The 14,573-nt window shown below is 40.3% G+C and overlaps 2 protein-coding genes across 3 annotated transcripts in view; one reads left to right on the forward strand and one right to left on the reverse strand.

Annotated features, from left to right (window-relative positions):
- The window catches only part of LOC136863367 (beta-1,3-glucosyltransferase), a 589,711-nt gene extending 575,954 nt beyond the window's left edge, over positions 1 to 13,757 (reverse strand). The window contains exon 1 of the mRNA XM_067139767.2: positions 13,608 to 13,757. Coding sequence (XP_066995868.1) covers positions 13,608 to 13,620 — 13 coding nt within the window. The 5' untranslated portion in view covers positions 13,621 to 13,757. The remainder of the gene's footprint in view (positions 1 to 13,607) is intronic.
- A 211-nt stretch (positions 13,758 to 13,968) lies between these two features.
- LOC136864756 (peroxisomal acyl-coenzyme A oxidase 3) overlaps positions 13,969 to 14,573 on the forward strand; it is a 230,510-nt gene continuing 229,905 nt past the window's right edge. The window contains exon 1 of one of the 2 annotated variants that reach the window (XM_067142116.2): positions 13,969 to 14,082. The gene's annotated coding sequence lies outside the window, so the exon portion shown is untranslated. The remainder of the gene's footprint in view (positions 14,083 to 14,573) is intronic. The other variant, XM_067142117.2, reaches the window with a different exon arrangement.

Consider the following 14,573-nt stretch of genomic DNA (forward strand, 5'->3'; position numbering starts at 1 on the left):
TGCACAGACAGTGTTCGGAGCAGGGTCATCGGCATCCTAGATATGCTCAATAGCATTGGGGTTGAAAGTGACCTCATGTCCATGGAATGTTCACTGAACCAATCAACCACAATTTGGGAGCAACTGGACGGTGCACTGCCTTACTGTACGTTCAGGTCTCCTGCAGTGTGCTGGAGGTGAACAAATGGGTGAACAGGATCTGACAGCAGGTTCCTATATTGTTCCTTGGTAAGGGACATTGTCAGATGTACCACGGGTCCTATTCCATCCCCCGTGAACAGTCCCCCTACGATGATACAACCATCTCCAGCCTGAACTGTACCCTGCTTAGTGATGCACTCATAGCCTCCCATCAGCGTGAACAATCTGGTACCAAACTCATTTATCCACGCAATCTTTCTCTATGCTTTGAGAGTTCAATGGTAATGTTCCTGCGCCAATGTCATTCTCTGCACCTTGTGACATGCAGTGAGCAATGGTACCAAATGGTACGGTGGCTTCTGTAACTCATTGCGAGGAGGTGGTTCTGCATGGTATGGCTACTCACACTTTGTTGTTATCCAGCAATGAATTTGTGAGTAATCTGTTGCACGTGACCCATCTATCCACAATTATCATTCACGTGAACCAACGGTGACCACTGCCAACAACATGTTGTATTCCACAGCAAATGATCCTGATATGGTGATTTTGCCTGAATCTACACACTTATGATACACTCTGAACATGGTAGCACATGGAAGTCCCATTGGCTGCATGATTTCTGAGATGGAATAGCACATTCATATGGTACTGACAATCAGGCCGTGATGAAACGCAGAGATGTTGTGCCTTACCCATCCTATGCTGTTGTGCCTTACCCATCCTATGCTGAACCTATTACTCACACAGCCAGTACGATGTCTGATGACATCACAGTCACATACCATGCTGAACTATTAGATTCGATGGCAGCTACCTCTAATTGAATTGCTCATCAGTGTAATAACCACTGAAAGGATGGAAAGCTGGTGTAACACAAATGAACTTTCTGTTAACCCCAGTAAAACTACCTTAGTAACCTTCACCAGACAATGCAAATTATGCACTCTTAAGGAACCACTGTTGTATGCTGAAGGGGTAGCATTTTCTAACTTTAGACAGGGGTTGTACTTGAAAAAATAATGTAGAATATGGCATATAAAGCATACATGGGCCAACAGACCTGTTGCATTAGGCTTGGAAAGATATGGCAACTAAAACCTATTGTGATGTATAGGATTTACATCACAAGCTCTCACAATCTCTCCTTCTGTCTTGGTTTGGTAGCCATGAGTGAAAGTAAAAACATACAGGATGAATCTGAACAAGCTACAAATATTGTCCCGACTCCTACAGCGCCATTGTTGGGCCTTCCATCTCTTAACATCTGGCTAGAGGCAGAAGCTAAATTGGCCCCATTTTAGAATCCATTGTTCAGGTTGATGATCCAATTTTGGGGAATACTAAACATCTTAAATATACTCGGGACAAAGAGTTATCATGCTCAACAGGAGAACTTTTTTTTTTTTTTTTAAATTTGTGTGGCATTGTAGTGGAGGATAGTGTTGTATATGGTGTGTGAGTTGCAGAGATGTTGGGGACAGTACAAACACCTAGTCCCTGGGCCACTGAAATTAATCATTTTAAGGCTAAAATCTCTGGCCCAGCCGGGAATCGAACCCGAGGCCTCTGAACTAAAAGCACTATGCTGACCATTCAGCCAAGGAGGCGGACAACATGAGAATTGACAAAATGATACTACTGTCCAGATTGTAATGGCTTGAAAAAGGATTTTTTGAAATTAAATATAGAGAACCAGTCCAGTATACTGATGGATCAAAAACCAGTACTGGGGTAAGCACTGGTGTATGTGGGATGTGGAATAAAAATATCTTTTAGTCTTGGTCAGTATGCCACAGTATTTCACACTGAGATTCTTGTCATACTGGTGCAAGTATGTGAGAATGTCAAGAAGGAACATCTTATAAGAACATTTTCATACTACAACAGTCAAGTGGCTCTTAAGGCTCTGGAGTCCTAGATGGCCTGATCTAAACTGATACTTGAATACCTAGACACACTCACGAAACTCGCATAACACAACTCAGCAAAGATGACATGGGGGCGAGGACATGAGGGATTTCAGGGCAAGGAAAGGGCCAACAGATTGGCCAAAAAGGGTTCTAATAGGTCAGTCCACATTAAGAAATCAGTATGCTATTATGACAACAAGGTTGCCATATCGAACAGCTTTGCTCAACAGCATCACAGGAAGACGGCGGCAAGTATATTGGTGAAACTCGGCATTTCAAGATAAAAGGGGGAAGAAACTAAGCTAAAAATTAATTTTATGAAATCAAGGATACAGGGGTTTTGGAGGGGGCTTAATTAGGTACTTACAGCAAAAACTACTGAACATACAAAACCTCAGTATTGAAATTCAAGGCAAATTGGGTGAGAAAATAAACAGGTAATTTTTACAGGGTTGGGAGGGGGGAATGCAGTTAATTGCATTTAATAAATTTGCCTAGACAGCGCCGGGTACTTCTGTGCTGTCATACCACCCCAAGAAAAAAAACATACATACATATATTATCATTATAGACTATTATACCTTTCTGCGTTCAGTCTGCAAGCCTCTGTGAATTTACTATACGTCGCCACAATCCTCGATTTGCAACTAGTGTTGTGGCCTCATTTAGATCTACACCTCTTATCTTTAAATCGTTAGAAACCGAGTCTAACCATCGTCGTCTACTTCTCTTACCCTCCATAACAGAGTCCATTATTCTCCTAGGTAACCTATCCTCCTCCATTCGCCTCACATCACCCCACCACCGAAGCCGGTTTATGTGTACAGCTTCATCCATCGAGTTCATTCCTAAATTACCCTTTATCTCCTCATTCCGAGTAGTGTTGGCTACTGAATGTATGATTCGAAGCAGTGTATCGATTCATTCAAGTGTCCGAGTGAATCGATTCACAGGAACGGCGAGCTCACGGCACATGATTCAGCTTACTCCCAGCGGACAGTGCTGAGTGGCGCACTCACTGGACATTGCCGGGGAGCCGAGCTTCCGCTGCAGCGAGACAGTGAATCAGTGAATCATGGCACATCGAAAGAATCGCGAACGAGCGCGGCTCAGTGAGACACATGATACACACGGCTCCTTATCGGCTCACTGGACACGCGGAGAGCCGAGCTTCCGCTGCAGCGAGACATACAGTGAGCCATGGCACATGGAAAGAATCGTGAACGAGCACGGCTCAGTGAGACACAAGATACACACGGCTCCTTATCGGCTCACTGCAGCGAGACATACAGTGAGCCATGCTACACTGAAAGAATCGTATGCTATAATGGACTCTCGAGCTCAGCTCATTTGAAAATAATACCCATTTGCATTCACTGTCCTCTTCTTACAGGGAGGTTTAAATAATAGATGGATTTATTTGCAGTGTTAAAAAGGTAGTCACAACATAATTCTGAAGTAGCTAGTAAGTAGGTATGCTATTAGGTTATACTATTTATTAGTTTAATGAATCTTAGTATTATAACTTAGTTGACATTTGACAATTAAACTCGACTCTAGCCTGCCCTATGACTATGAGTCATGCTCATGACCACTCAAAAGTACCTGTTTTATATTGGGAAGAACGGCTCAGTATTCTCTCAGTTCATATGTCACATCGTTGCACAAGACTTCAATCATATGTGGACAGACGCAATAACAGTATGTTGAATCAGAAAACCAGCGGGTTACTGTACATCTCAGGTAGCCTATATAAAATATGACTATTAAAAAAAATCCTCAGCTGATAGAAAAATACTTTTTTTTTTAAAAATGACTGAGCGAGTTGTCGTGCGGTTAATATCGCGTGGCTATGCGCTTGCATTCGGGGGATGGTGGGTTCGAAACCCACCGTCGGCAGCCGTTAAGATGGTTTTTCCGTAGTTTCCCCATTTTCACACCAGGAAATGCTGGGACTGTACCTTAATTCAGGTCATGGCTGATACCTTCCTAATCCTAACCTTTCCCCACCCTGCGTCGCCGGAAACCTTCGATGTATTAGAGTGACTAGCATTTTTTTTCTAAGAAAGTAGTTCATAGTACGAAGACCAGATGGCAGCTGCGAGCACTGAATGCTGTTGCTGCTGTCTTACCAGCACATACTACACAGATGCAGTAGGAGCGGTGACCAGTGAGCCGTGAATCGGATCACTGTATCGATTCAGTAACGTGAACGGAATCAAATGAATCGATTCAGTAAAATGAATCGAATGTCCCATCATTAATTCTGAGTACCCTCCCGCCATTGTTCCCACCTGTTTGTACCAGCAATCATTCTTGCTATTATCATGTCTGTTACTTCTAACTTATTCATAAGATATCCTGAGTCCACCCAGCTTTCGCTCCCGTAAAGCAAAGTTGGTATGAAAACAGACCGATGTCAAGACAGTTTCGTCTGGGAGCTGACTTCCTTCCTACAGAATACTACTGATCGCAACTGCGAGCTCACTGCATTAGCTTTACTACACCTTGATTCAATCTCACTTACTATATTACCATCCTGGGAGAACACACAACCTAATTACTTGAAATTATCGACCTGTTCTAGCTTTGTATCACCAATTTGACATTCAATTCTGTTGAATTTCTTACCTACTGACATCAATTTAGTCTTCGAGAGGCTAATTTTCATACCACACTCATTGCACCTATTTTCAAGTTCCAAGATATTAGACTGCAGGCTTTCGGCACAGTCTGCCATTAAGACCAAGTCGTCAGCATAGGCCAAACTGCTTACTACATTTCCACCTAACTGAATCCCTCCCTGCCATTTTATACCTTTCAGCAGATGATCCATGTAAACAACGAACAGCAAAGGTGAAAGATTACCGCCTTGTCTAACCCCTGTAAGTACCCTGAACCAAGAACTCATTCTACCATCAATTCTCACTGAAGCCCAATTGTCAACATAAATGCCTTTGATTGATTTTAATAATCTACCTTTAATTCCATAGTCCCCCAGTATGGCGAACATCTTTTCCCTCGGTACCCTGTCATATGCTTTCTCTAGATCTACGAAACATAAACACAACTGCCTATTCCTCTCGTAGCATTTTTCAATTACCTGGCGCATACTGAAAATCTGATCCTGACAGCCTCTCTGTGGTCTGAAACCACACTGGTTTTCATCCAACTTCCTCTCAACGACTGATCGCACCCTCCCTTCCAAGATGCCAGTGAATACTTTGCCTGGTATACTAATAAATTCAGATACCTTGATAGTTGTTGCACTCCTTCCTGTTCCCTTGCTTATAGATAGGTGCAATTACTGCTTTTGTTCAATCTGAAGGTACCTTACCAACACTCCACGCTAATTTTACTACTCTATGAAGCCATTTCATCCCTGCCTTCCCACTATACTTCACCATTTCAGGTCTAATTTTATTTATTCCTGCTGCCTTATGACAATGGAGTTTATTTACCATCCTTTCCACTTCCTCAAGCATAATTTCACCAACATCATTTTCCTCCTCCCCATGAACTTGGCTATTTGCAACACCACCAGGATGATTTCCTTTTACATTGAGAAGATGTTCAAAATATTCCCTCCACCTCTCCAGTGATTCCCTGGGATCTATTATGAGTTCACCTGAATTACTCAAAACACTGTTCATTTCCTTTTTCCCTCCCTTCCTAAGATTCTTTATTGCTGTCCAGAAAGGTTTCCCTGCTACTTGACCTAGCCTTTCCAGGTTATTACCAAAATCTTCCCACGACTTCTTTTTGGATTCAACAACTATTTGTTTCGCTCTATTTCTTTCATATACGTACAAATCCCTGTCTGCCTCGGCCCTTGTTTGGAGCCATTTCTGATAAACCTTCTTTTTATGTTTACAGGCTGCTATCACTTCATCATTCCACCAAGATGTTCGCCTTTTCCCATCTTTACACACAGTTGTTCCTAGGCATTCCCTTGCTATTTCTGCTACAGCATCCCTGTATGCCACGCATTAACTTTCTATATCCTGAAACCTGCTTACTGTCTACTGTTCGAAACTTCTCACTAATCATATCCATGTACTTCTGTCCAATTTCCTCATCCTGGATATTTTCTACCCTTATTCGTTTGCAGACAGATTTCACTTTCTCTACCCTAGGCCTAGAGATACTTAGTTCACTACAGATCAGATAGTGGTCTGTATCATCGAAAAATCCGCGAAAAACTTGTACATTCCTAACAGATTTCCTGAATTCAAAGTCTGTTAAGATATAGTCTATTATGGATCTGGTACCCCTAGCCTCCCATGTGTAGCGGTGAATAGCCTTATGCTTGAAGAATGTATTTGTAACAGCTAATCCCATACTAGCACAGAAGTCCAGCAAACGCTTCCCATTCCCATTAGCTTCCATATTTTCCCCACATTTACCAATCACCCTTTCGTATCCTTCAGTTCTATTCCCAACTCTCGCTTTGAAATCGCCCATTAGCACTATTCTATCCTTGCTGTTGACCCTGACTACGATGTCACTCAATGCTTCATAAAACTTGTCAACTTCATCCTCATCTGCACCCTCACATGGTGAATACACGGACACAATTCTTGTCCTAATTCCTCCAACTGACAAATCTACCCACATCATTCGCTCATTTACGTGCCTCACAGAAACTATGTTCTCGTGCAATGGTATTCCTGATAAAGAGCCCTACCCCAGACTCTGCCCTTCCCTTTCTAACACCTGTCAAGTACACTTTATAATCTCCTATCTTTTCCTCGTTATCTCCCCTTACCCAAATATCACTTACTCCTAGCACATCCAGATGCATCCTCTTTGCTGACTCAGCCAGTTCTACCTTCTTTCTTCCATAAGCCCCATTAATATTGATAGCTCCCCATCGAATTCCATTTCATTCGCCAAGTTGTTTCCAAGGAGTCCTTCGCCTGTCAAATGGGAGTGGGACTCCATTACTCCCATAGGTCCGAGGCTTGCTTAAAATGTTCTGAGCTCGGTAAATTCATGAAGCAGGATGCTACCCTACTTGCACATAGTCCAAGTGAGGATCTCTCCTTTAACGTATTATGGACCACCGGTGAATTGTATAGTCCTAGCCGCCTGAGCACAAGGAGGGCCATGACTCAGAATATGTCCGAGATGCCTACTCCCATTCCATAGCAAACTGGTATCCCAACTCTCAGGACCACTTACTAGGCCACTCAGCCGTTGCCCATGGTTCACGAACTAGGACGTGACTACAGTAACCCACAAACATGAACCAAGAAAAGTAAAAATGAAATATGCTTATGAAAAAAGTGGCAAAAGTAAAATGTGCTTTAAAAAACAACTGCTAAATAATAAAACCATGCATAGATAATAATCATAGCCAATTTCTGTGTCAGTACACGCCATGTCATGATGTATTCACTGCACACCATAGCATCAAAATCTTCAGTAACAACTGAGAGAGAGAGAGAGAGAGAGAGAGAGAGAGAGAGAGAGAGAAAATGTGTGTGTGTGTTAAGTTCTCTTCAACAGTGATAAGCTGGCAGCGATTCACAGCATAACGGATTATGTGTTACATGTGCAAGAGCAACTCAGATGGAAGATGAAGGAAGGCAACAAAACGATGGCTGTTCCTACCACTGTGCTTCCTCCTTGTGAATGTATTTATGAAATAGAGTATGTTTAGTTATTTTAATAACTAATGGGCAAAAAATATGCCTTATCCATTTTCTCTCTTTCATAATACTCTATAAAGTACGTACATTATAATATATCCTAATCACGAGGAATTATGGGTGTTTAAGAGGGGCTAAAGGCCAAAGAATGGATGATGAACAGTTATATAAAGTACCGTACAGGAGATCAACTGAATGATGCAACTATGCAGAAAACCCAAATGAAAGAAGAGCTTATAAAATCCTCTGCGTGTGTGTGTTTTTTTTTCAGTCTCCAGCCCAAAGGCTAGTTGGATCCTCAACAGCTCCACTATTAGCTGTCATAGATGGCCTAGGCATCATTAAAGAGGCGTACTAGGGAAATGAGTGAGGTAGTTTCCCGGTGCTTTGTTCGCCGCACCAGAAGTTATTACATATCAGTCTGCCAAGCCAACTGAAATGCGTGCACCAACTGAGACTATGAGCAACATATTCACACCATTCATAGCAGGGACTGGCTGCATAAGAAATGGCATTACTAGCATCACTCATACTTTCACTATTGTCAAAGCCAAGTATAAACTGTGATAGATCAATGAAAGTAACACAATTGTTCTAGCCCATAGCAGAAGACATAGTGCACTGGAAACACTGGGTCTTGCCAATATGAGCAGAAAAATCTGAAACGAACAACTGATTTGCTCAATGGTACAGACTAAGAGGGCATCTGTATTAGAGTGGAATAATCCCTCCTGTGCTAGACGTCATAAGGCAGACAAAACTGTTAAATGTATACTCTGGGTGTCTCTGAAAACTGTAAAAGTAGATAGTGGGACGTAAAAATTAATAACATTATTAACATATACTCTGGTCTGGCCCCACGGTGCAGGGGGCAACCCGTCCGCCTGTCACCCGCGGCCCCAGGTTCGATTCCCGGCCAGGTCAGGGGTTTTTATATGATTAATATCCCTGGCCTGGGGACTGGGTGTTTGTGTCGTTCTTAATGTTCCTTTCCTCACATTCAAGACATTACACATCCGCCATTTACATAATACACGCAGGGTTCTCACATATGGTGCAAGTAGGGGCAAAAGAACTTCCTAGGTCGACGCCCTGAATAAACAGGTTTTTTTTTAAAACATATACTCTGTGAAAACAAATTCGTAGCTACATTAAGAGCTAACACACTTGTAAGTCACATCACTGATTTAAATAAACACTCTAACATCCCACTCACAGAAACGCCAACCTTCAAAGGTGGTTGTTCGTAGTGGCATGGTCTTCAGCAAATAAGAGAAGGCTGTGTTCAACAAAAAAAGGTGTGAAAAAACATTCACTCCGTATAACATTATTACTGTCACTTTTGTGGTTTTGTTCTTAACCTTACTGAAATAAATGCCTGTACTACATGACATAAATTTGCAGCAGAAGCATGCAACGGACATAATAATCAGCACAGACAACTCATTACTAAATCACAGATAAACAGAAACTGAGCACATATGTTGGGAATTTACAAGAAGTTGAAGCAGCTGTTAAAGGTGCAAATGTCGCTATTTCATCATCATTTTCTCATGTACTGATTTCTAACACCGAGTGTCCAACGTATGAAATATTTTTTTCATATTTGTGGGAGAAATGTAGAATTTACAAAGAGCATTTTATTTTGTGAAATCCATAATAATCAGTACCACTTCCGTATTGCCGTAGGTGTGAGAAAACAGTAGAAACAACAGAAAATCTGTAGTACTTGGCAAATCTGTCCTCGGCAGACTCTCAACATTTATCATTAAATGTGGAGTTATTTTTTAAAAAATGTCAACATGCTTTACGTCGCACAGACACAGATGGGTCTTATGGCAACACTGGGATAGGAAAGGAATAGGAGTGAGAAGGAAGTGACTGTGACCTCAATTAAGGTACAGCCTCAGCATTTGCCTGGTGTAAAAATGGGAAACCACGGAAAACCACCTTCTGGGCTGCCAACAGTGAGGATCGAATCCACTATCTCCCGAATGCAAGCTCACAGCTGCGCCCCCGTAACCGCACAGACACTTGCTCGGTTAAAATGTGGAATTATAAAGAGAGACTTAAGTGGGGGAAGCACAACACATCTAATTTGTTACAGTGCAAGGTCATGAAGAAACCTACCACTTGTAACCTAACCTATTCTAACTTGGACGTCGGGGAAGGAGGATGAAACGCAAATGGAAGCATCAAAGACAAGGAAGAATAATGAAGAATAATGAACAGAAGAAAAATATAAATGGCCACAAATGTTGTGAAGCAATTTTCTTCTGAACTTCATGGGGGAGGGGGCGGGATTGCTAGGAAGAGAGGACGACGATGATCAAAAGGGAAATATATGGATTACGGATGAGGTGAAGAACATTATGGGATTCACAAATATGAAATTAAAAAGAGTAGCAAGAAATAGAAGAAAGTGGCTCCAACAACAAGGTAAAGCTTTTAGTATTGGATGGTTATTGATTGTACAGCACTTGGATTTGCATTTATACATTTTGTAAGAGACTGGAATCATAAGTGTGTCTCAGAACTTCACACAAGGTAGAAAACCAAGTAAGTTACCTATCAGGTAGCCTAGAAAAACTCTCCACAATATAAGTAATTAGAATTGCCATCACTCAAACAACTCATTTGACAACAATTCTGGCTTCCCAGCACAATTCATACTCTCCTCAACAATTCCACAATCAGCGTGAAGTAATCTCAAGAATACAAAATACCCAGATGATACTGTAATATCACCGGGCTAAGTAGCTTAGGCAACAGAGCGCTAGGCTTCTGAGCTCAATTTGGCGGGCTCGATCCCGGCTCAGTCTGGTGGTATTTGAAGGTGCTCAAATATGTCGGCCTCATATTGGTAGATTTAGTGGCACGTAAGAAAACTCCTGCAGGACAAAATTCCGGCACTCTGGCGTTTTAAGAAAATGGTAAAAATGTAGTAGTTATTATTTAAAATTTTACTTTACGTTGCACCGACACAGACAGGTCCTATGGCGACAATGGGATAGGAAAGGGGTTGAAGTGGGAAAGAAATGGCCATGGCCTTAATCAAGATACAACCCCAGCTATTATTATTATTATTATTATTATTATTATTATTATTATTATTATTATTATTATTAGATACTGTAATACTCCATTACAAATGGGACAGAAGATTAGAAGAGACTGAGTCAGGAATGATTACATCGTAAGGGATATGAAGGTGAACTCAACAATGGAGGAAAGACTGAGAGCTGCATGGCTGAAATAGTTTGACCATGTAAGCAAATGCAGAGGACGTGGATTCCCAAGAAGTACTTAGAGAATAGGGTGCCTGGAAAAAGACCATTTGTACATCCTAGAAGGAAGTAGCTGGACAAAATTAAAGATTATATTTTCCTTTTTTTTTTTTTTTTTTTTTTTACTAGTCGTTTAATGTTGCACTAACGCATCGATTTGAACCCACCATCTCCCAAATGCAAACTCACAGCTAAGCAACCCTAACCTTATAAAGATGATTGGTTAATAGAAAAGGAGGAGACATTGGAGACATTGGAAAATGTATGGGGAGTTGTTTACCATGATGATAGGGGACAAAAATATTTTTACCTAAATGGTTACTGTTAGTCTGGATATGGTTATGATTCTGAGATTATTTCTACTCGTAATGATTGAAAAAAAAAATTAATTAAAATCAAGGTAATGAAGAGTTGGAATGTAAACAATGTAGGAAACTCAAGATAGCTCAGGAAACCAAATGGACTTTTTTGAGTCCTCAGAAGTGGATAAAATTAGCTAGCATTAACTACCAGTGAAACATAATATTAATTTTGTACATAATACAAAAACAATTAAAGAGCCAAGTAATCCTACAACCAGTTGGAAATTTATTGAACATTATTGAAATGATGAAAAAAAAAAAAAAAAGGCTAGGAAAACAACAGATAGGGAATCTGCCACCTGGGTGACTGCCCTACATGCATATCAGTATTGACTGATCCCACTTTGTGTCTTTACAATAAAGGATCTGAACAACAATAACTACTACTACTATTCTGTATGATTACCGCTAGCCTGGTGGAGCCCTTGTAAGCCAGACCCTCCAATGAAGGTGGGCAGCATCTGTCGTGTATTGGAAATTGTGTGTTCGTGTGGTGGGCGGTAGTGTTGTGTGTGGTCTGCAAGTTGCAGGAAAGTTGGGGACAACAAAAAAAGCCAGTCTATGCGCCAACGGAATTAACCGTTTAGCATTAAAAATTCCGTGGCACAGCAGAGAATCAAACCTAGGACCCTGAAACCAAACAATACGCCTACTAGAAGTATTTATTTATTTATTTATTTATTTATTTATTTATTTATTTATTTAATTATTTATTTATTCTTGACTTACATTTGTGGCAAAATCAGGGCTCACAGCCCTCTCTTACACTTAACCACTTTCAATAATAATGCTGGATTGTAGAAAAATGTTAAAATACACTATCTGCTTCACGCCACATTGACACAGATAGGACTTATAGTGATGAGGGAATAGGAAAGATCTAGGATTGGTAACAAAAGCGGTCGTAGCCTTAATTAAGGTACAGCCCCAGCATTTGCCTGGTGTGAAAATGGGAAACCACGGAAAACCATCTTCAGGGCTGCTGACAATAGGATTTGAACCCAGTGTCTCCCGAATGCAAGTTGAAAGCTATGTGACTTAAACCGCACAGCCACTAGCTCGTTAATTTAAAAATAAAAGTACGACATAGTAATTCAACAAAAACTAAATACTAGGGACAGATACACAACACTGTTAATACAAGATAAATATAATTAAAATGCTTAATACATATAGTGTTATCTAAATACCTGCACCAAATGGTCATGTGAAATAAATTTATAATAATATCCTTATAATTGATAGCAGGAAATGAGGAAATGTAAACTACTAAACTACAGCTGTGTGCTCTGCATATTAATTACCAAACAAGATGATGAAAGCATCAACAATTCGGATCAGGAAGTATGTGGACTAAGACTGACTGTATAAACACAGTGTAAACTGACATGACCTCAAAGTGTCCTTGATCACAGCTTGACCCTTAGATGAGCAACAATGATAACATGCCAATTTTACAAAGAGATCTTCTCCTACCCATGAATCTTTACCTCTGACCCTTCTCACTAAAATTCAAACCAACCCCATTTTGTCAAAATTTGTATAGTACCTTATCTAGAAAGAGAGACAATGCTCCGCCTAAGAATTCCCACACGAAAAAGACAGTATAAACCTAATTAGAATTAGTAGAATATTCACAAATGTAGACTATATTGTTGGTTTTACTCAATGCACTCCAGTGATACTCCAGAAGAAGGATCAAACCTTAAGTAATTCTTTTTTGCTACTTGCTTTACGTCGCACCGACAGAGATAGGTCTTATGGCGACAATGGGACAGGAAAGGCCTAGGAATGGGAAGCAAGCAACCGCGGCCTTAATTATGGGAAACCACGGAAAACCACCTTCAGGCCAATGACAATGTTAGGAACCAAGCATTTAGCCTGCTTTTCATGCCATGACATGCTGACAGAACGCTGAATAGAAAAAGTGATTCTCTTAAACTTTCGCCAAGTCTTAATGTACATTTATTTCTAGGACTGTAAATATAAGTACCATCAGCCTGGGTCGAAATTACGTTATAGCTGTAAGTAATAACAAATAAAGGAAGTGTGTATTTATTATTACTGAAAGGAATAACAGTATACACAAAATAAAGAATTTTAAAATGTCATATTTTCACTTGTTCTGGGTTCTTCTGAATCAAGCATGACCCAATCTAACCTATATTCTAATGGTATATTTCAAGATTCAAATATAAAATAAGATGAATATGGCATAGAATGAAAATAGATCCTTTCTCTTTACATTACCTAGATTTTGCATGCTGCAAACGTTGTATGCAAGAAATCAGCATCCTATGTTTTAATTAAAAGGTTATAACGCGGAACATGTTCGACATACACTTAATAACCTCACAATGTTTACCGCTTGTCATTTATCATTTTGCAGTTACTCCAACAGGACGGCTAATAACAAATTAATGAAATATTTGGCTCGATCTCAGTAAATTGTTTATAGAACTTCTTGGCTGAGGAATTCGGTCGAAGTTAGTCGAAATTTCAGGAGATGACATTTAACTTAATGTGAGACTGCGATTGTACAACAGTTTAAGTATTAATCTGGACAAGAATCAAAACTATCTCGTTACAAGGTTGGCTATAAGTCGTATCTCCACTACTCCAACACTGTGGAGAAATACCGTAACATAACAAGTGACAGAGTGAGCATGTTTCAAAGGAGCTGAAATACTTCGTGGGGTTCAGAAATTCCCTACTTCTACAACCGGTAAATACAATTCTTACATTCGTTTCAATATTATCGCTTATTAGGATTTATAAATCTCCTATCGTCATTAAGTCAGTAGGTATGTTCGTGACTGGCTGTAGGGTTTTCCTTTCTTTTTTTCTCTTTTTTTCTTCTTTATTTAACACGACGGTGTTAATGTCTCATAAGCGCAATCACCGTACATTTTATTTAATTCGAAACTCTCTTAGTGAAGTTCCATGTGTGTGTAATTCACATGAGAGATGCATGTGAATTGTTATTATATTATAGGTTTTTTTTTTCCTCATCTTTTTCTCGTATAGTTTTTGTTACGGTACCTTATGACCTTTGGCTACGTCAAGCTGCGCGTAGGATGGGATAGCGATAGGCTGTCGAGGAGAGACCGCGGAGTTTTCAGAACCACTCACTCAATCTCGCGCGAAGTGTCCGAACATTCGTAATGATGGATGATGTTGAGGAGTATACTCTCTATACATTCGACTATGGCTTAT

Source organism: Anabrus simplex, chromosome 2 (genome assembly GCF_040414725.1).
Source record: "Anabrus simplex isolate iqAnaSimp1 chromosome 2, ASM4041472v1, whole genome shotgun sequence".
Taxonomy (NCBI): Eukaryota; Metazoa; Arthropoda; class Insecta; order Orthoptera; family Tettigoniidae; genus Anabrus; species Anabrus simplex.